General features: G+C 40.4%; 1 protein-coding gene across 1 annotated transcript in view; it reads right to left on the bottom strand.

Moving 5' to 3' along the window:
• The window catches only part of ALG8 (ALG8 alpha-1,3-glucosyltransferase), a 40,819-nt gene extending 19,394 nt beyond the window's left edge, over positions 1–21,425 (bottom strand). The window contains exons 1-8 of the mRNA XM_077451376.1: positions 21,284–21,425; positions 19,290–19,368; positions 16,569–16,762; positions 14,156–14,265; positions 11,934–12,001; positions 7,050–7,176; positions 4,317–4,420; positions 3,382–3,502 (exon numbers count right to left, since the gene is read on the bottom strand). Of these exons, the coding sequence (XP_077307502.1) occupies positions 3,382–3,502; positions 4,317–4,420; positions 7,050–7,176; positions 11,934–12,001; positions 14,156–14,265; positions 16,569–16,762; positions 19,290–19,368; positions 21,284–21,402 (922 nt within the window). The 5' untranslated portion in view covers positions 21,403–21,425. The remainder of the gene's footprint in view (positions 1–3,381; positions 3,503–4,316; positions 4,421–7,049; positions 7,177–11,933; positions 12,002–14,155; positions 14,266–16,568; positions 16,763–19,289; positions 19,369–21,283) is intronic.
• Between the last annotated feature and the right edge of the window lie 3,475 nt (positions 21,426–24,900).

Here is a 24,900-nt window from a genome sequence, read left to right on the forward strand (position 1 = left end):
TGAGCTGTGTGTACTGGAGTGCAGATTACACAGGTGACATGGATACTGAACAGTAAGGTGGGTTTATGAATTGCAGATGTCAATAGTAACATGGATACCGAGGAGTGAGCTGTGTGTACTGGGGTGCAGATCTCACTGGTGATTTGGACACATGGACTGTTGATATTACTGGTGACATGGATGCTAAAAGTAAGTGGAACGCACTGGAGTGCAGACCTCACTGGCGATATGAATACTGGGGAATAAGCCATATGTACTGAATGAAGATCTCAGAGGTGTCATGAATACTAGAGAGTGAGATATGTGTACTATAATACAGAACTCACCGGTGACACAGATACCAAGAAGATGTGTGTACAGGAGTGCAGATCGCACTGGTAAAATAGATAATGGGGAGTGGGGCGAGTTACTGCAATGCAGATTTCACCAATAACATGGATACTGGGGAATAAGGTGTGTACTGGGGTGCAGATATAACAGATGACATGGATACTGGGTAGTGAGTTATGTGTACTGCAGTGCAGATCTCAGTGGTAACATGGACACTGGGAAGCGACCCATGTATAATGGGGTGCAGTTTTCACCATTGACATGGATACTAGGAAGTGAGCTGTGTGTACTGGAGTGAATATCTCACTGGTGACATGGATACTAGGAAGTGAGCTGTGTGTACTGGAGTGAATATCTCACTGGTGACATGGATACTGGGAAGTGAGCTGTGTGTACTGGAGTGAATATCTCACTGGTGACATGGATACTGGGAAGTGAGCTGTGTGTACTGGAGTGAATATCTCACTGGTGACATGGATACTGGGAAGTGAGCTGTGTGTACTGGAGTGAATATCTCACTGGTGACATGGATACTGGGAAGTGAGCTGTGTGTACTGGAGTGAATATCTCACTGGTGACATGGATACTGGGAAGTGAGCTGTGTGTACTGGAGTGAATATCTCACTGGTGACATGGATACTGGGAAGTGAGCTGTGTGTACTGGAGTGAATATCTCACTGGTGACATGGATACTGGGAAGTGAGCTGTTTGTACTGGAGTGAATATCTCACTGGTGACATGGATACTGGGAAGTGAGCTGTGTGTACTGGAGTGAATATCTCACTGGTGACATGGATACTGGGAAGTGAGCTGTGTGTACTGGAGTGAATATCTCACTGGTGACATGGATACTGGGAAGTGAGCTGTGTGTACTGGAGTGAATATCTCACTGGTGACATGGATACTGGGGAGCGAGTTGAGTTTACTGGAGTGCAGATCTGGCACAGACATTGGGGAGTGAGCTGTGCATGTAATGAAGTTCAAAACCTTTTGATGAAATGGATAATGGGGGAGCAAGCTGTGTGAGTAAGAGTTCAGCACTCTAATGCACTTTTTTTTGCCCACTTACAAAGAAATGAAGGGTCTATAATTGTTATCATAGGTGTATTTTAAATGATAGAGACAGAATATCAACCAAAAATCTAGGGGGGGGACAAAATATGATACAAACGTTATAAATTGAGTTGCAGCTCAGTGAGTAAAATAAGCATTTGATCCCCTACCAACCAATAATTCTGGCACCAGTATGTACTCATGGGGTACACAGATTAGTCCTGTCAATGTAAGAAAGGTCAACTCGTTATGCGTATTAAAAAAAAAAAAAAAAAGGACACCTGAATCACAGAATCGCTTTCTTCCATTCAAACCTCACCATCATGGGCAAGACCAAAAAACTGTCAAAGGACATCGGGGACAAGACTGTAGATCTGCACAAGGCTGGAATGGGCTACAAGACCATCAGCAAGAAGCTTGGTGAGAAGGAGACAACTGCTGGAGCGATTATTCACAAATGGAAGAAGAAATACAAAATAACCATCAGTCGTCCTCGGTCTGGAGCTCCTTGTAGGATTTCGCCTCAAGGGGTGAGGATGATCATGAGAAAAGTGAGGGATCAGCCCAGAACTACATGGGAGGAGCTTGTGAATGATCTCAAGGCAGTTGGGACCCCAGTCACAAAAAGAAACATTGGTAACAATACACCGCCATGGATTACAATTCTGCAGCTCCCCAGACGGTCCCCCTTCTCAAGAAGGCACATGTACAGTCATGCCAATGAACATCTAAATGATTCAGAGAAGGATTGGGAGGAAGTGCTGTGGTCAGACAAGACCAAAATTAAGCTCTTTGGCATTAACTCGACCCGATGTGTTTGGAGGAAGAAAAATGCTGACTGACACCAAGAACACCATCCCTACAGTCAAGCACGGGAGGTGAAAACATTATGCTTTGGGGCTGTTTCTCTACTAAAGGTACAGGCCGACTTTGCTGCATTGAGGGGCACATTTATTGTAAAATCTTGGATGAGAACCTCCTTCCCTTAGTCAGAATACTGAAGATGGGTCATGGATGGGTCTACCATCATGACAATGACCCAAAACATACCAAGGCAACAAAAGGAGTGGCTGAAGAGCATTAAGGTCATGGAGTGGCCTAGCCAGTCTCCAGACCTTAATCCTATAGAAAATGTATGGAGGGAGCTAAAACTTCAAGTGGCCTTCAGGAGACAGCCTCGAAACCTTAAGGATTTAGAGAAGATCTGTAAAGAGTGGATCAAAATCTCTCCTGAGATGTGTGCAAACCTGGCCACCAACTACAAGAAACGTCTTACCTCTGTGCTTGCCATCAAGGGTTTCTCCACCAAGTACTACACAGTAATGCTGCGTACACACGGTCGGAAATTCGGGCAGCAAAAGACTGATGAGAGCTTTTAGTCGGAAAATGCGACCGTGTGTATGCTTTATCGGAATTTTGCTGGCCGAATTTCCGCTAGCAAAAAAGATTGAGAGCAGGTTCTCAATTTTTCAGACGGAGAAAGTTTCTATCATGTGTATGCAATTCCGACGCGCAAAAACTCACACATGCTCAGATTCAACTACGAGATGGAAGCAACTGGCTAATGAACTTCCTTTTTCTAGTCCCGTCGTACGTGATGTAAGTCACCGCGTTCTTGACGGTCGGAATTTGGTGTGACCGTGTGTAGGCACGACAGCTTAAGCGAAATCCCGTTGGGAAAACCATTAGAGCTTATTCCGACCAAAATTCCGATCGTGTGTATGGAGCTTTAGTCATGTTTTGGGGATCAGATACTTATTTTAGTCACTGAACTGCAACTCAATTTATAACATTTGTATCACGGGTTTTTTTTTTCTGGATTTTTGGTTGATATCCTGTCTCGATCATTTACAATACACCCATGATAAAAATTATAGACCCTTCATTTCTTTGTAGGTGGGCAAATGTACAAAATCTGCAGGGGATCAAATAATTATTTTCCTCATTGTAAGCTGTATGGGTTTAGTTTTGAAATTTTAGAAACGTTTAGAACCTTACCAATAACAGAAAGCACTTTATCTGCTGCATTGTATAATGCCCAGAAATTTGGAGCCCAGTAAGCATGACAGAGACCTCTCTTGAAGGGAAAAAGGCGAGAAAGGACTTGAGGAAGTTGACCCTTAAAGAAATGTGTAGAGGAATGTTACTTTCATCATTCGGTATACTAATAATCATTATCTTATAGTATTAAAGCCCTCACTGACCCCTGTAGCTGCAGGTACTCTAGGTCAATTCATCCTAGAGAACTTCAGGGCTCCTGCTGTGACATTTGAGGATGAATCACTCTGCATTGCTTGTAGCTACAGAGGTCAATGGGACCTATGGAGTCCCGTAGGAGTCCGCTCTGTGTGTGTGCCCCACTCCCAAATCTGACAATCAGACAAAGCTTTTTCTTTTGGTTTTGGGTTGGGTAAGGAATGGTTAGAATCTCTGTCGTTTCTTTAAAACAAGCCTTTACTGACCTCTGGAGCTGCAAGTACTCTAGGGCAATTCATCCTAGAGGACTCCAGTGCTCTTGCTGTAACATTTGAGTATGAATCACTCTGCATTGCCTGTAGCTACAGGGGTCAATGGGACCTATGAAGTCCCGTAGGAGTCCACTCTACATGTGTGTGTGTCCCCCCACCCTCCCAAATCTGATAAATCAGAGAAAGCTTTTTCCTTTTTGTTGGGTAGGTAATGGTTAGAATCTCTGTTGGCTTCTTTAAAACAAGCCCTCATTGACCCCTGTAGCTGCAGGTACTCTGGGGCAAGTCACCCCGATTAGAGGACTTCAGTGCTCCTGCTGTGAAATTTAAGGGTGAATTACTCCGCAGTGCCTGCAGATACAGGGGTCAATGCAGGCTTGTTTCCAAGTTCATTCATGCAGTGCTGTAAACACTGGAATGTCCATAGCCTGGGCACAATTTTAGATGTCATAAAACAATTCATACCATGTACACAAAAGGTCCAAATGAAACTGTGAACACGAACAGCACAATAACAGCCAAAGAGAGGAGTCGCAGAATGCTGAAACTTCTCCATTTTAAAGATCCATCTACAGAACAAAACACATCGGTGTCAGAAAGGAAAGCAGAAACCAATTTTCAAGCAGATAAATCTGCCTCTGTCTGCCAATAAAATCCTTAATTTTTCTGTGGCTAGACCACATTTTTTCAGTTTTCCTCTCAACTAGGTAGTTTTGCCTTAGGGCACTTTCACACTGGGGCGGGGGGTGTCGTCGGTAAAGCGCCGCCATTTTAGTGGTGCTATACCGTTGTTTTAGCAGTGCTTTTCAGGGGTTAAAAGCAGCCCTCTAACGGCCAAAAAAGGGTTAAAAGTGCCCGCAAAGTGTTGCTGCCTAAGCACTTTGCGGGTGCTTCGGCAGCGATGGCCATTGATTTCAATGGCAGGGGCGTTTTAGTAACGGTGTATACACCGCTCTCGCAATGCCCCAAGGATGCTGCTTGCAGGACTTTTTCTAACACTCGGGCTTTCACACTGGGGTGGCTTTTTTTTTTTTTTTTTTTTTTTTTATTTATTTATGTATTTTTTAACGCCTGAAAAACGCCTCAGTGTGAAAGTAGCCTTAACGTTAGAGAACTACGGCAGTTTTTTTTGTCTTGTTTTTTAGGAAAATAATCTTTTTTATTCCTTTTATCAATTACATTGAAGTTACCCAAGGGTGAGGACCTTATCCCCACCCCCATGTGACAATGCTGGGTCAAGCACCTTCACCTGGTCACATGGTCCCATCTGGTACATTTAATTAAGAGCTCTTCAACACTGGAGCGGGCATCGGTGGTACAGTGGCGCTATTTTTAGCACCACTTTACCGTTGTTTTAGCGGCGCTATTCGGCCACTAACAGGGCGGTTTTATCCCCGTTAGTGGCCAGAAAAGGGTTAAAATCACCCGCATTGTTTTGCGCTGCCCCATTGTTTTCAATTAGCAGGAGCGCTCCTACATCGCTGCAAAATGCGGCTTGTAGGACTTTTTTTCCCGTTCTGCAAGCACACCGCTCCAGTGTGAAAGCACTCGGGCTTTCACACTGGAAAGACAAGAGAGGCTCTTTACAGGCACTATTTTTACACTGGAGTGGTGCGCTTGCGGGACTTTGGGGGGGGGGGGGGCTGCGGGGGTGGAAAAAAGATAAATAAAGCATCTTTGAGGCACTTTAGGAGTGTATACAGCGCTCCTAAAGGCCCCCCCATTGACATCAATTGCTTCAGCAGCGGCCGCTATCGGGGGTCAAAAGCGCTCCACTAGTGGCCGAAAAGCTTTTTACCACTGACGCCCCCAATGCCCCAGTGTGAAAGTGCCCTAAAGCTCTTCAAAAGCACTCAGCGTTTTACAGGCAGTTTAGAAGCGCCTCAATGTGAAAGGGGCCTAAGGCTGCTTTCACACTGGGGCGGGTGGGCGTTGACAGTAAAAACCGAAAGCCCCGGGGCTTCGGCAGTAAAGCGCTGCTATTTTTAGCGGCGCTTTACCGTTTTAGCTGTGTTTTCCGGTCACTATCGAAGCGCTTTTAGCGGACCAAAAAGTTAAAAGTGCCCACGAAGCACCACTGAAGTGCTCTGCAGGCGCTATGGCCATTAATTTCATTGGCAGGGGCGTTTTACAGCGCACCGGCAACTTCCCAAAGATGCTGCTTGCAGGACATTTTGCTCATCCTGCAAGTGCACCGCTCCAGTGTGAAAGCACTCAGGCTTTCACAAAGGGGTGGCTTGAGAGGCGCTTTACAGGCACTATATTTTGCACAAAAACACCTGAAAAGCGCCTCAGTTTAGGTTTAGCGGCGCTTTACCGCTGTTATAGTGGTGCTTTTCAGCCACTATTCGGGCAGGAGCGGGGTGCATGCCAATAGGCAAGTATACACCGTTCACAAACCGCTCCAAAGATCGTGCTTGCAGGACTTTTTCTTACGTCCTGCCAGCACAGCGCCCCAGTGTGAAAGTACTTGGGCTTTCACAATGAGGTGGCAAGGGAGGCGTTTTTCAGGCATTATTTTTAGTGCTTAAACTCCTGGAAAAAAGCCTTCAGCGTGAAAGGGGTCCAATCCAATGGAGACGTGACTGTCTCCGACCAGGCTACACTCCCATCGCGGTTCAAACCCCCCCCCCCCCCCACCCTTAATGATGGGGATTCCAGGGGAGGGGGAGGCTATATGCATCATCAGCTGCTGCATAATTGGAGGGAATAAGTATAAGGTGTGTACAGTGATCTCATAGTGGAAGCAGTAGCCTGATAGACTTGCTAGGTATGTGAAAAAAAAAAAAAAATCAGAAAATAAAAAAATTAAATTAATAAATATTAAAAAAATAAAGAGAAGAGGAAAAAGTGAAAACTGAAAAAAGAAATAAAATAAACAATGAAAAAAGTAAAATGGAAAAATAGAGGAGATGCGCGGCTTGAGCGCCACTCCCGGCTAACACTCTCAGTAGTTTGCGACCGATTGGCATCATCTAGGAGCCCAAGTGGCACATTGGTTCGCAGAAAAGCCAAGTATTACACTTTCCTTTCAGTGGTCGAGTATGAGCTGCTTGGGAGGAGGGGAATTAAATTGCCCCTTTAGCTCTACATTGTATTGGCCAACTTGCAGTTAAAAAGTATTTCCACAACAGAAAATGCTAAATAAAAAAATAAAAAAACTGTTTTTCTGAATAGTGGTGAAATCCAGACACTGACCTGCATTATCAGAAGTGAAGCAGTACGATCGTAACAGATAGATGCCATAGGCTGGGGCAATGTACAGATAGATGTGCTTGAAGTTCAGCAGCACAGCAAAGAGGAAGGCGCTCTCCAGATGCCTCTTCTGTGGGAACATTAAAGGGTCAGTTTACTTGAAAAGGTCTTATTTTAAAGTGCAACTTCATCCAAAGAGCATTTTTTTTTTTTTTTTTATAAAACTTGAATATTGGTCAAATGTTTCTTGCCACCTATGGCCCCGCTAGGGAGATCCCCCCTTTCCCTTTTCCCGATAGTAATGTTGTAACTGAGATAGAAATGAAGAGATACAAGTCAGGTCACATGTATGATAGGAGGTTCCAGGGCCGTCTTTAAGGCAGGGCAAAGGGGCAGCTGCCATGGGCCCTGTCATTGTTGTGGGGCCCAAAGTAGCTGCTTCATACTTGCCAACTATTCCAGCTTAAAGTCAGTCCTGTGCTGTGTCCCGATATCTCAGTGTGAAGTGCTGCTACTAATGCTGCCCAGCTCTGCCCTATTGTTGTGTACAGATGACTCCCTGGCAGACCTGTGTTTACATGTAAATAACCTATATTCATATGTAAATAATGACAGCACTCATATGCAAATAGCAGCTGCTTTCATAATAAATAGCCGAGGCAGACGGCATTGATATGTATTTAAAAGACGGCATTCATATGTACATCATGCCCCCCTGCAGTGAGGTGAAGATGTGCTGTAACCTATAACAACCAGTGAGCAGTATTACTGTACAGTAATCTCTAGCAACCAATCAATAAGCAGAAATCATGTGCTGTAACCTCTAGCAACTAATCAGTGAGCCTTAATGTGTGCTGTAACCTCTAGCAACCAGTCAGTAAGCGGCAATTATATGCTGTAACCTCTGGCAACCAATCCCAATCGCTGCCTGATCATTTACAGTAAACCGATTTTAGCTTCTATTTATTGTATGTCTCAGAGCAGGTCGGTGAGCGAAATTACATGGAGGAGGGGGGGGGGGGGGGGATGGGGGGCCCAGGGTCCAATCAATATTAAACACGGCCCTGGGAGGTTCCATATGCTTTGTGAGACCGCATCGCTGGACCCTGGGACAGGCGAGTCTCTGATTATTAAAAAAAGTCAGCAGCTACACTTTTTGTAGCTGCTGACTTATTTTATTTTTTAAAACTCTGCTTTAATTTGGATATTTCAGAATTAACGAATTTGTCGAAGTTCGTTAAAAAAAAAAAAAAAAGAATTTGGAACAAAACGAGTTGCACGTGTCCACTTACCAGTCAAGTCTGCCATAATGTGCAAATAGGCATGTGCATACTAACATGTTATGGATAACGGCTCTCAAGAGCCGCCCCCCCCCCCCCCCCAAATACAATAAAATAAAAAGATGTACGTAGTGTTTAAATCAAAAATAAATATGAAAAAAAAAAAAAAAAAGGGAAGGAGGTTTTAGGATTTGATGTGGTTTTTAGGCATGCAAGCAGAAACCTAGCCGAACCACAAGCCAAAACTTTCAATGAGTTTTAGTATCTAAACTTCAAACACAAAAATGTAACATATTGCAGTTTACCAGTCCTTAGATGAGGGGGTGGTGTTAGAATCCCCCCCCCCCTTTACTTGCCCCTGGTGATCCTGACAGTAACACACTTCTAGTCCCTTCATGTCTTCACTGTATCTATAGAAGCAGAGTTCAAACATGCCTGCCTTTGGTCACATCCGGTACAAGCAGGGCGAGAGGACTAGCAGTTTTCAGGAGAAATAGAACTTTGTTTCGCTTTCAGTTCAGCTCACAGAAAGTGACATGACATTTTTGGCAGGATCAACCGGCAATGTTCTTAGCCTGAAAAAAATAAAATGATCGAAGCCACCGCATCTAAGGACGTTAAAGCTGCAATATTCTGTATTCATTTTTTTTTTTTCCCTTGCGATCGGCAACCTGGAAAACGAATCAATCGCCGATGGAAGTTGAGCACAGAGATTTCTGGTAACCAGATGGTTCCCAGTCAACGCTATGACCCTCGGAGGCCCGAGGCGCGACATTACGACATCACCTCCGGGCCGGCAGAAGTAAACAACGCCGGGGACGCGGCTGGGAAGGCCAAGACAGTTTGTTTATTTTTTTTACCTCTGTCTTTCCAGCCTGGAGGAGAGATGTGGGGGGTCTTATTGACCCCACATCTTTCCATAAAGAGGACCTGTCATGAATGATTCCTATTACAAGGGATGTTTACATTCTTTGTAATAGAAGTAAAAGAAGGAAAATGTAAAAAGGAGGAAGGAAATAAAAAAAAAAAAAAAAAAGGGAAAGACGAAAGAAAAAAAAAAAAAAAGGGAAAGACGAAAGAAAAAAAAAAAAAAAAAAGGGAAAGACGAAAGAAAAAAAAAAAAAAAAAAAAAGGGAAAGACGAAAGAAAAAAAAAAAAAAAAAAAGACGAAAGAAAAAAAAAAAAAAAGGGAAAGACGAAAGAAAAAAAAAAAAAGGGAAAGACGAAAGAAAAAAAAAAAAAGGGAAAGACGAAAGAAAAAAAAAAAAAGGGAAAGACGAAAGAAAAAAAAAAAAAGGGAAAGACGAAAGAAAAAAAAAAAAAAGGGAAAGACGAAAGAAAAAAAAAAAGGAAAGACGAAAGAAAAAAAAAGGGAAAGACGAAAGAAAAAAAAAGGGAAAGACGAAAGAAAAAAAAGGGAAAGACGAAAAAAAAGGGAAAGACGAAAAAAGGAGAGACGAAAAAAAAAAAAAAAAAAAAAAAAAAAATAAATAAAAATTTAAAGCACCCCGTCCGCATGCACAGAAGCAAAAACGCATACGTAGTTGCTCCTGCATACGTAAACAGCTTTCAAACCACACATGTGAGGTATTGCCGCATTTGTTAAGAGCGAGAGCAACAATTCTAGCCCAAGACCTTTCCTATAACTCTAAAAATGTAACCTATTAAAAAAATAAAAATAAAAAATAATAATAATGTAAAGCACCAAAATTTGGCACCATTCCACAAGGGTACGCAATTTTAAAACGTGACACGTTAGGTATCTATTTACTCGGCATGACATCGCCTTTCACATTATACAAAAACAATTGGGCTAACTCTAGGTTTTTTTTTTTTTTTATTATTAATGAAAAAAAAAACAAAAGAAAAAAAAAACAACGCGTTCGAAAACGCTGTGCAAATACCGTGTGATAGAAAAAGTTGCAACTGCCGCCATTTTATTCCCTAAGGCAGCCTTTCTCAACCACAGAGGAACCCTTGAAATAGTTCTCCGGTCTCGGGGAACCCCTGCTAAAAATTAGAAAATCTACAACTCATGATACATTAGTGTGATGGTCAGTGGGAAGAATGCTCCTTACACTTGTGGTCATTGGGAAGAATTACCTCCTTACAGATAGCTAAAAATATCAATGGTGTCAGTGGGAACTTATTAGAGAGGCAGAAATGGCCCATTGCTGAAGGAACCCCTAGCAACCTCTGGAGGAACCCTGGTTGAGAATCACTGTCCTAAGGTCTCTGCTAAAAAGAATAAAAAAAAAAAAAAAAAAAAAAAAAAAAAAAAAAAACACATATATAATGTTTGGGGGGTTCTGAGTAATGAAAAATATGATTATTTTTACATGTAGGAGCGAAGTGCCAGAATTGGCCTGGGTAGAAATAAACTGGCCACTAGATGGAGCTTTTTCCCCCCCTCTTTACACACACAGGAGCGGTGGGGAAAAAATAAATACATAAATAAATAAAAATTGCATTCAATTCAGACAGGAATCACACCGCATTCCTGTTCAAACTGCGTGCGATTCTTTGCGCCAATCACACTGCAATGTATTAGTACTCGGGATCAGCGAGTACTTGACCAAAAGTATAAAAAACGGCATCAGTGCAACCCTACCCTTTTTACACTTTGTCCAAAAATAAAAGTTTTGGCTTTAAAAACATTAGGAAAAAAAGTTATTGGGGCACAAACAGTTCACTGCTGCCTTGTTTTTAAGGCCTGGTCACACCTTAAAGAGGAACTGCAGTCTGCTCACATAATTTGTAATAAAAACATCTTCGCCATTCTGAAACTTCCCTCCAACCACTCTCCATATTATTTTATATATACTGTGATTCTGTACTTGCCAAATTTGCTGCAGAAATCTCCCTTCACTGAGTCTGGCTTCAGACATTTTAACTGTGGGCAGCTGAAGCTGCTGCCTGTTCACTTCCTGGATTTACACAGTGGCACGCCTCCAGCTCTGCAGCTCTCATTGGCCCCCTTATGACTCACCCCCCCTTTCATGAGCAAACTCTCACAAAAGTAAGAGACAAGAGAGCGAGCTGTTCATGATGTCATAAGCCTAGGCTCTTTTTTTTCCCCCCCAAACAAGAAAAAAACAGGAAGTGGGCTTTAGAAGGTATTTATTGTCAGAAAAAAAAAAAAAAAAAAGTTTTACTAACCAAAAAGTTAAAAACAATGGGAGAAGATTTAATAAATGGAAAAAAAAAAATAAATAAAAATAAAATAACTGAGGGTCCGCTTTAAATTATTTTAGTAGCGTGTGAACCATTAGGATTCTTTCCCGTTTTATATTCTCATCCTCCATTGTGGTACACTATAGCGCCCTCTGTAGGTGCCATGCAAAATAAATACCAGACAGCATGCTGGTAATGGTGGAATGAAGGAGCCCTAAAATCTCAGACTTCGAGGAGTGTCGGGTCAGCAGTATCAGTACCAGGGTGACAGTACCTTTCAAAGGCAGTTAACAATGGAAGCCGCCCAACCCCCTATTTTTACCCCCCCCCCCCCCCCCACCGGTTCACTTTATGAAATGTGCACTGAATGCAGCTGGCACAGGAGGAGCCGCACTCTTAATCATCAGTGTGCACACACCTCAATGGCGTTTACCTGAAATAAGCGTGCAACCGACAGAAGCATGATCCCCGAGAGGAAACCATTGTACTGGAAGTGGATGTCTGATATGACACTCAGGAAAGTCAACTGAATTGCATGGGCACAACTTATCAGCCAACATTTTCCCTTCCTTGGATTTAACCCCCCCCCCAAAATCAACATCAGTATCCGTTATTTCATACCTTATTATAGGCCCAGTGATGTCATCACCGGGTCTCTGAGCCTCTCTGTACAATGAAGATAGAGGCGGGCTGGTGGGAGGGGCCGGCAGAGTGCTGTACATGGCTTCCAGAGACCATCATAGCAGTCCTCCTCAGCCCTGATGCAAGCAGTGGCAGGAGTTATGTAACATTCAAAATGTGTTACATAGCTGGTCAAGTAGGGAAAAAAATAAAATTGTGTGTGTGTCACACACACACACACATACATATATATATATACACACACACACACACACACACACACATATATATATATGGGTGGATGTCAGTCTGGAGGAGAGGGCTTTCCTAGACTGGCTGTATTTGCATGCAGATAACGCTCACATGTGATGCTGAGCTTTTATAACTGAAAGAATTGACTTCCAATGAATGAAAAGGGTGGGCCATAGACAGTCAGGGCAGGGAGGAAAGAGCTAGATGACGCTGGGTCACCTCCTGCCAGGAAACAAGGCGGGCCTATATTTGGACTTGCGCAGTGAAATCAGTTTCAGCATGGGAGAGGAGGAGCCCGCACAGTGTGCAAGACCGCAGAGAAGCTCGGAGTTCAGCATTAATACTGCATAGAGAAGACCCCCAGATGTAACGCAAAGAGCGACATTTGCAGGGTTGGAGGAAAGGAAATTGCTTAGATTCCCGCATCAATCAAGTTTTGATGGGAAAGCCCTCCTGCTGCGCTATTGTGGCAGCGGGATAGACGGCAGCAATAAATTGCACGCAAAAAAAAAAAAAAAAGACAGGCTGGTTGTACTGAAATGGATACTTCAGTAACAACCAGCCTGCCCATAGGTCAAGGAAACAAATCTTTGAAAATATTATTTTACTGAAAGGGTAGTTGATGCTTTTTAACAGACTTCCAGCAGTTAGTGAGTCAGTTAGTGGATCATGCTTGGGACAAACATAGATCTATATACAGGACTTAAAAAAATAAAATAAAAATAATAATAAATAAAATAAAACAAACACCACACAACAACCATGTATAAATTCAAACCAAAAAATATAAAAACTGTGTCAAAATTGAATTAAAAACGAAAAAAAAAAAAAAAAGTATAAATAAAAAACAAAAAACACAAAAAAAAGGGCACACTCGATGGATCTGGTCTTATTTCTGCCATCACTTTTACAGTGCCTTGAAAAAGTATTCATACCCCTTGAAACTTTCCGCATTTTGTCATACAAAGCACTGACTCCGGGGGGCACCATACAAATGCCCCCCCCCCACACTTTTCACATATTTGTAAAAAAAAAAAAAAAAAAAAAAATGTGAAAACCATTTATCATTTTCCTTCCACATCACAATTATGTGACACTTTGTGTTGGTTTATCACATAAAATCCCAATAAAATATATTTATGTTTTTGGTTGTAACATGACAAAATGTGGAAAATTTTAAAGGATATGAATACTTTCTCAAGGCACTGTATATGTTTCTATGTAAAGTCATTAGTTTCCTGCTGAACCGGCCAAAGCTCGATCAGTCTATGGCCAGCTTTACAGGAGTATGGTTTTGTGTGTGTGTGTGTGTGTGTGTGTGTGTGTGTGTGTGTGTGTGTGTGTATTTTTTTTTTAAATGCACCAAATAAAACAGAAGTTATTTGTAAGGATGTTGGGTTTAATTTTTTGTGTCTGTTCCCTACTGTAGTAGTTATCCGACCAATGAGAATCTGATCAATTAGAATATTAGTTTCCTGTCTATAAGAGTTCCAAGACAAGGAGACGGCAGTGACAAAGGATCTGGAGGACGGAACCACAGCATGCAGCAAGACAGCCAACATTCCCGGAAGTGTCAGGTCCTGTGGATTCTGGCATAAGGGAAGGGAGGGGAAGTTGAAGGCGATCGGGGCTGCTGCTTCTAAAGCAGGGAACTGCAAATGCGATCTTTTAATACAAATGACAGGTTCTCTTTATGAAACAAGCCCAGTTTGTTGCAACAATCCCTCATGTAAGGTGACAAGCGATCCATGGACAACACAATAGTTCAATGAAAAAGGATACGATCCACAACGAGTAATCCAAAATTCCAAAGCAAGAGGACGGCGAGGATAAAAATCGGTCGCTCCAGGAGGTCCCTGCGATCCGTCTTCCCGTCTATGCTCCGACAGCACCTGGATCCACACAACAAACGATACGGTGGAGCAGACACACGCATTGTACACATAGCGATCAAAAAGGAGATTTTCAACCAAAAAAACTAATATTTCAAACTTGGGTGGACATTAGACATGTGCATTGACAAAAAAAAAAAAAATAATATGTTAGTTTTTGTTTCATTGTTATTTTGCTTTTTTTCATAAATTTGAAAGGAAATTTCAATACTTATAATTTAATAGTTATTTCGAATTTTACAGATTCTCTTTTTTTCAGATTTTCAAATTTCCAAAATTTCCGAATTTTGAAATTCTGAATTTTTAATTTCCAAATTTTTGGAATTCGAAAATACCAAAATCTTAAAAAAAAAAAAAAAAAAAAAAAGAAAGAAATTCAGTAAAATTCAAAAACAATAACTAACTAAAATATGACTAAAAATAATTAACTAATAACTATTAAATTATAGGTAGGGGTGCAACGGATCAGATCATTCCTTGGTGCAGAGTCACGGATCGGATCATTTTTCAGAATCAGCAAATAATTGAATTTGCAAAAACCTGTGAAAATTCCACCACCATATAGTCCCCACTGCAATATCCACAATCTCCCCCACTGTAATATTGGCTGAGCATGGCTGGGTATTGGCAGAGTATTACAGAGTATTGTCTGGGTATTGGCAGAGTATGGAGGGATGGCTGTCACAGAGCAGCGCTGTGGGCACTACAGATCCAGCCCTGCTTCCATCCGATCTCTCCCCTCCATTGTAAAGAACAGTATAGAGAGGGGAGAGAGGAACCGGCGTCATCAGGACGCCGGTTTGTTTACCAGTGATCGCTCTGTCATTTGACGGAGTGATCACATTGTAAACAGCCTGGGTGTAGAAAGATGGTCGCCGCTTCGAAACTAGGCCGAGGCCGCTGCCTTTCCTAAGGCCGAGGCAGCGGAGCGCTCCGCGGATTGCGGCGTGCGCCCCGTTCGGATCACGGATCGGTGACGATCCGTTGCACCCTTAATTATAGGTATTGGAATTTCCTTTCAAAGTTGACTGTTTTTGAACGTAACAAATACAAATTTATCTGAATTTAATATTAGATCGTTACATTCCATTCTCTTAGATGCTAAATTTGTTATTTCAGATCATTCTTAACTTCGGATAAATTCATACTCATTACGTTCACTAACAGTCAAATTTGAAAGGAAATTCCAAAACCTACGATTTAAAATTATTAGTTATTTCAGATTTTTGAGTTTTTCGAATCTTCTGATTTTCATTCTTAATTTTCTGATTTTCATATTACCGAAATTACTCATTTCGAATTTCTGAAATTTCGAATATTTCAAAAATGTTAAAAAATTCAGAATTAACGAATTTGGAAAAAATTAAATTAAAAAACTAAATTCGGAACTAAACGAATTGCACATGTCTAGTGGACATCTCCTCTCAATGTGACAATTGAAGATATTTGCTCATCTATTTGAGGAAACAATGCAGATCTGAATATTAAAAATGAATTAAATAGTGTTTTTCGGTTTGTGGTGCTCAGATGCAGATTGCTGGGGAAAAAAATAAATAAATAAATGAGTGAGCCAATCACACAAGCATAAAATGACATCTCTGTGGGGGCGTTCCAACTGTACAGAAGGCCTCCAGGCTGCCAGAGCTGGGCGATTTTCTCAAAAAAAAAAAAAAAATAAAACACCTTGATTCATGATGCAAATTTTTTCTTCTTTTTGATGGACACCGCGCCGGTCCTGAGGAGCTCCAGGCAGGAGTTTTTAGGTGAGGCCGCGGCTTCAGACTAGTCCGCGGCATCCAGCCCCGCAGACTAGGCCGAGGCCGCTGCCTCGCCTAAAAAATCCTGCCTGCAGCTCCTCAGGACCAGTGTGGTTTCAGCGCCAATCCTGGTGAGGAGGGGGGGGGGTTGTGTAATCGATTTGCTGAAAATTTTCAATTGAACTGACCTCACAACTCGATTCAAGATTCAAATAGATTTTTTTCCCCAGCCCTAGCGCTCACTCACCCCCCTTTCCTGGCTTGCCAGGCTGCATGCTTGGATAAGGGCCTGGGATGGATTTTGGGGAGGGGGGGGGGTCCATTTTTATTTTGGCATATGGTTCCCCCTTAAAAATCTATACCAGATCTGAAGCCGCATCTCTTCTCTCCTCCCCCTTCCCTGTGTGAAGATGAAAAGTAGAAAATGTTTACCTTAATGCAGGGAATGCATTAAGGTACAAAACGTTTTTAGCTTTAGTATCACTTTAAAGACGGGTTTCTAATTATAATGTCAGAGCAGAAGGATAAGGTGTAGGACGCACTTACTGTTTGGCGGCGTAGATAAAGAGGAGATCAGTAAGGATTACGGAGAGTCTCTGGAACAGGATGGTTTCCTGGCTGGCATAGTTGAGGTTTTCAATTTTAAGCATTTCTGGATCAAAGAGCTGCGCAACATGTGACAGGGCGTACTCAAACCAGGCGAAAAAGGGAGGGTAGTCCAACGTCCATTCAGATGTTGCCTGTGAAACAGTTATAACATTGTATTAGTAATTTTATTTTATTTTTTTTATAAAATTGCCCAGCTGTCCTTAAAAATGCACCTTTTGCTGCATAACTCCACTCTTCTCCAGTGCTGTCCCCCGCAGGTACTTCACTGCTAATCCTCTTCCAGTTTAAATGACAACTACTGTCATTTCATCTACTTCCCGTAAAATCCAGGCTGCCGTGGCCACACCCACTTCCTGTAAAACCCAGGCTGTCAGCCACACCCACTTCCTATAAAACCCAGGCTGTCATAGCCACACCCACTTCCTATAAAACCCAGGCTGTCATAGCCACACCCCTGCAGGGTGCACCATCACGTCACTCTGGACTGTACAATACTGAGAAAGGAAAAAGCGTTCTCCCATCGGTGCCCGTGCCGAGTGGCTGCTTTCCCAAATTGAGAACACCAGAGGTCGTCCACTTTGGCACGGGTGTCATTCAGAGAACACACAGCACTTTCTAAACAAATGCAAAGCATTCTCCGATTGGACGAGGTGGAGAGCGTGAGGTCACCGCTCCACTTCATCCAATCAAAGAATACTTTCTCTGAATAAAAAGCCCTCAGAGGTTTGTTAGAGAACCTTAGTGAACAAACAGCATCATGAAAGCCAAGGAACACACCAGACAGGTCAGGGATAAAGTTGTGGAGAAGTATAAAGCAAAGTTAGGTTATAAAAAATATATATATATATATATATATATATATATATATATATATATATATATATATATATATATATATATATATATATATATATATATATATCCCAAGCTTTGAACATCTCACAGAGCTCTGTTCAATCCATCATCTGAAAATGGAAAGAGTATGGCACAACTGTAAACCTACCAAGACATGGCCGTCCACCTAAACTGACAGGCCGGGTAAGGAGAACATTCATCAGAGAAGCAGCCAAGAGGTCCATGGTAACTCTGGAGGAGCTGCAGAGATCCACAGCTCAGGGGGGAGAATCTGTCCACAGGACAACTATTAGTCGTCTCTCCACAAATCTGACCTTTATGGAAGAGTGACAAGAAGAAAGATATTGGTGAAAGAAAACCATAAGAATTTCTGTTTGCAGTTTGTGAGAAGCCATGTGGGGGACACGGCAAACATGTGGAAGAAGGTGCTCTGGTCAGATGAAACCAAAATTGAACTTTTTGGTATAAATGTGTGGAGGAAAACTAACACTGCACATCACCCTAAACACACCATCTCCACCGTGAAAAATGGTGGTGGCAGCATCATGTTGTGGGGACGATTTTCTTCAGCAGGGACAGGGAAGCTGGTCAGAGTTGATGGGAAGATGGATGGAGCCAAATACAGGGAAATCTTAGAAGAAAACCTATTAGAGTCTGCAAAAGACTTGAGACTGGGGTGGAGGTTCACCTTCCAGGACAACGACCCTAAACATACAGCCAGAGCTACAATGGAATGGTTTAGATCAAAGAATATTCAGGTGTTAGAATGGGCCAGTCACAGTCCAGACCTAAATCACATTGAGAATCTGTGTCAAGACTTGAAAATTGCTGTTCACAGACGCTCTCCATCCAATCTGACAGAGCTTGAGATATTTTACAAAGAAGAATGGGGCAGAAATGTCCCTCTCTAGATGTACAAAGCTGGTAGAGACATCCCCAAAAAGATCTGCAGATGTAATTGTAGTGAAAGGAGGTTCTACAAAGTATTGACTCCGAGGGGAGCCATACAAATGTACCCCCCACTTTTTATTTATATGTAAAAAATAAAATGTGAAAACCATTTATAAATTTTCCTTTCACTTTACAATTATGTGCCACTTTGTGTTGGTTTATCACATAAAATCCCAATAAAATACATTTATGTTTTTGGTTGTAACATGACAAAATGTGGAAAATGTCAAGGGGTATGAATACTTTTTCAAAGCACTGTATCCATGCCGGGATATCTATGTTATAATAAACGGGTCCCATTTATTGGTTTAGTAGAAGAAAGTAGATGGCAAATCTATGAGAATAATTAGTTCTCTTCCTTGGCTCTGAATGTCATACACTAAAGCTGTGCGAAATGCATAACCGCGTCTTCTGTCCTCAATGTTACCATAAAACTCCATTGTATTCAATACAATAAAGATTTCATCTCTCGGATCTCCTGCATGTACAAAGTCATGATGTGCGCCCTTCACATGCCGCTGATGATTAGAAGGTTGTATGAAGGCTCCATACAGTCTGGTGTGTGTTGGGGGGGGGGGGGGGGGATCTGCACACGTATGTGTCATATATGTGAGCTCAGTGTGTATGTGGGGGATTGGGGTGCGGTGTGCATGTCCACTCAACACAGGCAAGTCCTGTTTTTTCTTCTCCCCCCCCCCCTCATGGGGGATGGGGCGATCACTTTGGGATGCCAACCGTGCAGCAAATCTATTTCTCTCTTTGCTTGAAGCCACCTGATTACAAAGCCGGTTTATAGAACGGCCACCCAGTGGTAGAAGAATTCCCCCGGCATCCATGTAAATGGCCACCTACCTCGTAGTACCAGCGGGAGACGGGCAGACTGTGAGTGATGGCCAACCAGTTCCGATGAACTTCAAAGTCTGTGGAATGACTGCAGGAGAACAAGAAGAGAGGGTCAGTGTCAGCCGCTCATCACATAACCCATCACAGGGGGGGGGGGTCACACAGTGTACAGAATAAGCCCTCACCCCTGCAATGCATGCTGGGACTTGTAGTCCCACAATAAACCCCCTACCTGTCCACACGTGCTGGGACTTGTAGTCATACAATAACCTCCTACTTCGCAATGCATGCTGGGACTTGTAGTCTCAAACTAACCCCATGCATGCTGGGACTGTGCATGCTAGCCCCCATTTTGCAATGCGTGCTGAGTAATTCTAGTCCTACTTAGCCATGCATGCTGGCACTCATAGTCCCACATTATCCCCCACTTAGCAATGCATGCTGGGACTGGTGGTCGCACACTAGCCCTTTCATTTGCTATGCATACTGGGACTTGTAGTCCCGCAATAACCCCCAACTAGCAATGCATGCTGGGACTTGTAGTCCTACAATAAACCCCCTACATGTCCACACGTTCTGGGACTTGTAGTCCCACACAAGTCCCCACTTAGCAATGCATGCTGGGACTTGTAGTGCCACAATAACCCCCCAACTTGGCCATGCACGCTGGGACTTGTAGTACCACACTAGCTCCCTTTCAGCAATGCATGCTGGGACTTGTAGTCCCACAATTACCCCCCCCACCTATTCATGCTTGCTGGGACTTGTAGTGCCACACTAATCCCCACATAGGAATGCATGCTGGAACTTGTAGTCCCACACTAGTCCCCACTTAGTCATGTAGGCTGAAATTTGCAGTCATACAATAACCTTCTACTTAGCAATGCATGCTGGGACTTGTAGTCCCACAATTACCCCCCCCCCCCACCTGGTCATGCTTGCTGGGACTTGTAGTCCCATCCTAATTCCCACTTAGGAATGCATGCTGGAACTTGTAGTCTGACAATAACCCCCCCCCCTACCTGTTGACACATGCTGGGACCTGCAGTCCCACACAAGCCCCCACTTAGGAATGCACCCTGGAACTTGTAGTCCCACACTAGCTCCCTTTCAGCAATGCATGCTGGGACTTGTAGTCTGACAATAACCCCCCCCTACCTGTCGACACATGCTGGGACCTGCAGTCCCACACAAGCCCCCACTTAGGAATGCACCCTGGAACTTGTAGTCCCACACTAGCTCCCTTTCAGCAATGCATGCTGGGACTTGTAGTCCGACAATAAACCCCCTACCTGTCCACACATGCTGCCACTTGTAGTCCCACACAAGTCCCCACTTAGGCATGCAGGCTGGGACTTCTAGTCATACAATAAAATCCTACTTAGCAATGCACTCTGGGACTTGTAGCCCCACAATAAACCCCCTACCTGGCCATGCATACTGGGACTTGTAGTCCAACACTAGCCCCCTTTTAGCAATGCATGCTGGGTCTTACCCCCTCCACACATATGCTGGGACTTGCAGTCCCACACTAGTCCCCACTTAGGAATGCATGCTGGCACTTGTAGTCATACAATAACCTTCTACTTAGCAATGCATGCTGGGACTTAGAGTTGCCATCTCATCCCTTTAAACCCGAACATATATGATCTACACAGGTTCTGAAGGCTAATTTAATGCAGATAAGGCAACAAGTGAGTTTAATTACCTCCTTAATCAGCCACAGAACCTGTGTAATTAATATGTGTTCGGGTTTAAAGGGATGAGGTGGCAACCTTACTGGGACTGTGCATGCTAGCTCTTGTAGTCCCACACTAGCCCCCATTTTGCCATGCATGCTGAGACTTCTAGTCCTACTTAGCCATGCATGCTGGCACTCATAGGCCCACAATAGTCCCATACTTAGCAATGCATGCTGGGACTTGTAGTCCCGCGCTAACCCCCACTTTCCCATAGGGCGCTCGCTCACTCATTCCATTGAAGCTATCATCCTCGGCTCTTACTATGTAGGTATGAGCAGACATTTCATCAGGGACACCCCTACAGCCAGGGTGACAAACCAGCCCCCGTCCCCGGATTGCCGGGATGCCCCATTCATGTTTCCCCCTCTGGAAGCCGCCATCTTGCTCCACCCGGAACTGCCCTGCAGCGACAGCCAATGACGCTGCGTGTGGGCGTGGCCTACAGCTGCTACTGCTTCTGTGGGCGGGGTAACAGCTCTGCCTGTCCTAATTGGGCTGACATGAAAGAGAACCTGTCACCACCGACCTTCTATTCCCCATAGAAAATGATTGTTTGGTTCAGTCCATCCTGTCTATAGATTTATGTATTGTGCTCTATTCTGTCCTGTCATCATTTTATGTGTGATTTATATTTTATACCTTTTTTATATCCATTATAAAATCAGTCTGATCTCTGTATTGTATCTTAGAGGCGACACAATGTAACATCGGATGTTATTATATAAAATGTATCTTTATATTGGATACATTGTCATATCATGGAGATAGTGAGGCGCTCTGCTGCCACCTATTGGCGAATAGATATATGTACAGTAAGCAAGATTTTTTAACGCATTTTTTATGTATTATTATTCACCTAATGAAGTGACATTGGATTTACTATTTAGCTCTTTATTTTTCGGTATATAGTAAAAAAGTTTTTCAACATTAACACAATCAACAATACGCTTTCCACATACCCCCAATACAGATGTTCCCCCCCAAAAAATTTAATATAAATATAAATATTTACATTTGTACATACTGTATATTAAACAATTATCACAACTAAAAAATAAAAATGTAAAAGTAAAAAAAAAATAAAAAAACAACATTTCTTTTTAAAACAATTTTAAAAAATGTAGCCTTCATTTTTTTTAAACTTTTTTTCTTTTGCGGTGTCAATAAAATGTGATTTTTTTAAAAAATACCTATTATATATTTTATTATGTGTTACTTTTGTTACTTTGTTTTTATGTAAATAAAAAAATAATTGATGTCCAGTGCTATAAAGAAATAATATTTTTTTTTACTTTTTTATTTATAAATCTCTCTTTTTTTTTACTTTTTTATTTATAAATTTCTTTCATAGATAATAATATTATTAATCTGAGGTTTGGCTGTACAACCCCTATCCCCATGGCATCATTTCTGTTTTATTTATTTTTTATTCATCTATTTCAAATAAATCAGATATAATGTTTAATCTAATTATTTTTGTTTTATAGTAGCATTATAACAAAGTACTTTCTGCTCATTTCACATAGGGCAGAATTGACATAAATGTGTTTATTATTATCCATAAGAAAAAGATGATCATATTAACTTAGATTTATCGGAAAAATACCTAACCCCATTGCACAATTTTTTTTTTTTTTTTACTTTTTTATGGTCACATATTTATGTGACATTGGAGTTATCATTTTATCTCTCTTTTTTTTTTTTTTTTTTTTTTTAGATATATAGTAGTATTTAAAAAAAAAAAAATACTATCTACTATTTTTATATAGTATAGTATATCAGGCATACATATTTTTTTATTATTATAGCCAGAATTGATTATTTTGCACCCCAATAAATATGTCTCAGAGAAATTACCTTAGCATGTAAAAAAAATAAAAAATAATACAAAGAATAAAATAGAATAGAACAATCTTCACATTTATTGAAACTACAAAAACAATTTTATAAGTTCAATAAATATATTTTTTAAAAAGTAAGTTTGTGTTTTTTCACTGCTCAGGTAATCTCTCTTGGATATTAATATTGGAGTTTACAATACTTTTTTTGTGCTGATTTAAACTTTTTTTTTTTTTTTTTTTTGAGTGTTGAGGTCATCTTACTGGAATATGTTTGCTGTGGTATATAATAATCTCTTTTTATGTAAATAAAAAATAATGACGTCCAAAGCTATAAAGAAATAATATTTAAAAAAAAAAATATTTATAAATCTCTTTTTTTTTTTTTTTTTTTTTTTACTTTTGTATTTATAAATTTCTTTCACAGATAATAATATTATTAATCTGAGGTTTGGCTGTACAAACCCTATCCCCATGGCATCATTTCTGTTTTATTTATTTTTTATTCATCTATTTCAAATAAATCAGATATAATGTTTAATCTAATTATTTTTGTTTTATAGTAGCGTTATAACAAAGTACTTTCTGCTCATTTCACATAGGGCAGAATTGACATAAATGTGTTTATTATTATCCATAAGAAAAAGATGATCATATTTACTTAGATTTATCGGAAAAATACCTAACCCCATTGCACAATTTTTTTTTTTTTTTTACTTTTTTATAGTCACATATTTATGGACTTTCCTATTTTATCTCTTTTTTATTTTTATTTTTTTTATTTTTTTAGAGTATTGTTTTAGCATAATGCTATCTACTATTTTTATATAGTATAGTATATCAGGCATACAGATTTTTTATTAATATAGCCAAAATTGATTATTTTACACCCCAATAAATATGTCTCAGAGAAATTACCTTAGCATTAAAAAAAATAATAATAATACAAAGAATAAAATAGAATAGAACAATCTTCACATTTATTGAAACTACAAAAACAATTTTATAAGTTCAATAAATATATTTTTTAAAAAGTAAGTTTGTGTTTTTTCACTGCTCAGGTAATCTCTCTTGGATATTAATATTGGAGTTTACAATACTTTTTTTGTGCTGATTTAAACTTTTTTTTTTTTTTTTTTTTGAGTGTTGAGGTCATCTTACTGGAATATGTTTGCTGTGGTATATAATAATCTCTTTTTATGTAAATAAAAAATAATGACGTCCAAAGCTATAAAGAAATAATATTTAAAAAAAAAATTATTTATAAATCTCTTTTTTTTTTTTTTTTTTTTACTTTTGTATTTATAAATTTCTTTCACAGATAATAATATTATTAATCTGAGGTTTGGCTGTACAAACCCTATCCCCATGGCATCATTTCTGTTTTATTTATTTTTTATTCATCTATTTCAAATAAATCAGATATAATGTTTAATCTAATTATTTTTGTTTTATAGTAGCGTTATAACAAAGTACTTTCTGCTCATTTCACATTGGGGAGAATTGACATAAATGTGTTTATTATTATCCATAAGTAAAAGATGATCATATTTACTTAGATTTATCGGAAAAATACCTAACCCCATAGCACAATTTTTTTTTTTTTTTTACTTTTTTATAGTCACATATTTATGGACTTTCCTATTTTATCTCTTTTTTATTTTTATTTTTTTTATTTTTTTAGAGTATTGTTTTAGCATAATGCTATCTACTATTTTTATATAGTATAGTATATCAGGCATACAGATTTTTTATTAATATAGCCAAAATTGATTATTTTACACCCCAATAAATATGTCTCAGAGAAATTACCTTAGCATTAAAAAAATAATAATAATACAAAGAATAAAATAGAATAGAACAATCTTTACATTTATTGAAACTACAAAAACTATTTTAAAATTTCAATAAATATACTTGTAAAAAAGTAAGTTTATGTTTTTTCACTGCTCAGGTAATCTCTCTGGGATATTAATATTGGAGTCTACAATCCTTTTTTTTTTTTTTTTTGTGCTGATTTAAAAAAAAAATTTTTGTCCC

The sequence above is a fragment of the Lithobates pipiens genome, unplaced genomic scaffold, assembly GCF_037356315.1.
Source record: "Lithobates pipiens isolate NorthernLeopardFrog02 unplaced genomic scaffold, aLitPip1_a1.2 Scaffold_23, whole genome shotgun sequence".
In the NCBI taxonomy this organism is placed as follows: domain Eukaryota; kingdom Metazoa; phylum Chordata; class Amphibia; order Anura; family Ranidae; genus Lithobates; species Lithobates pipiens.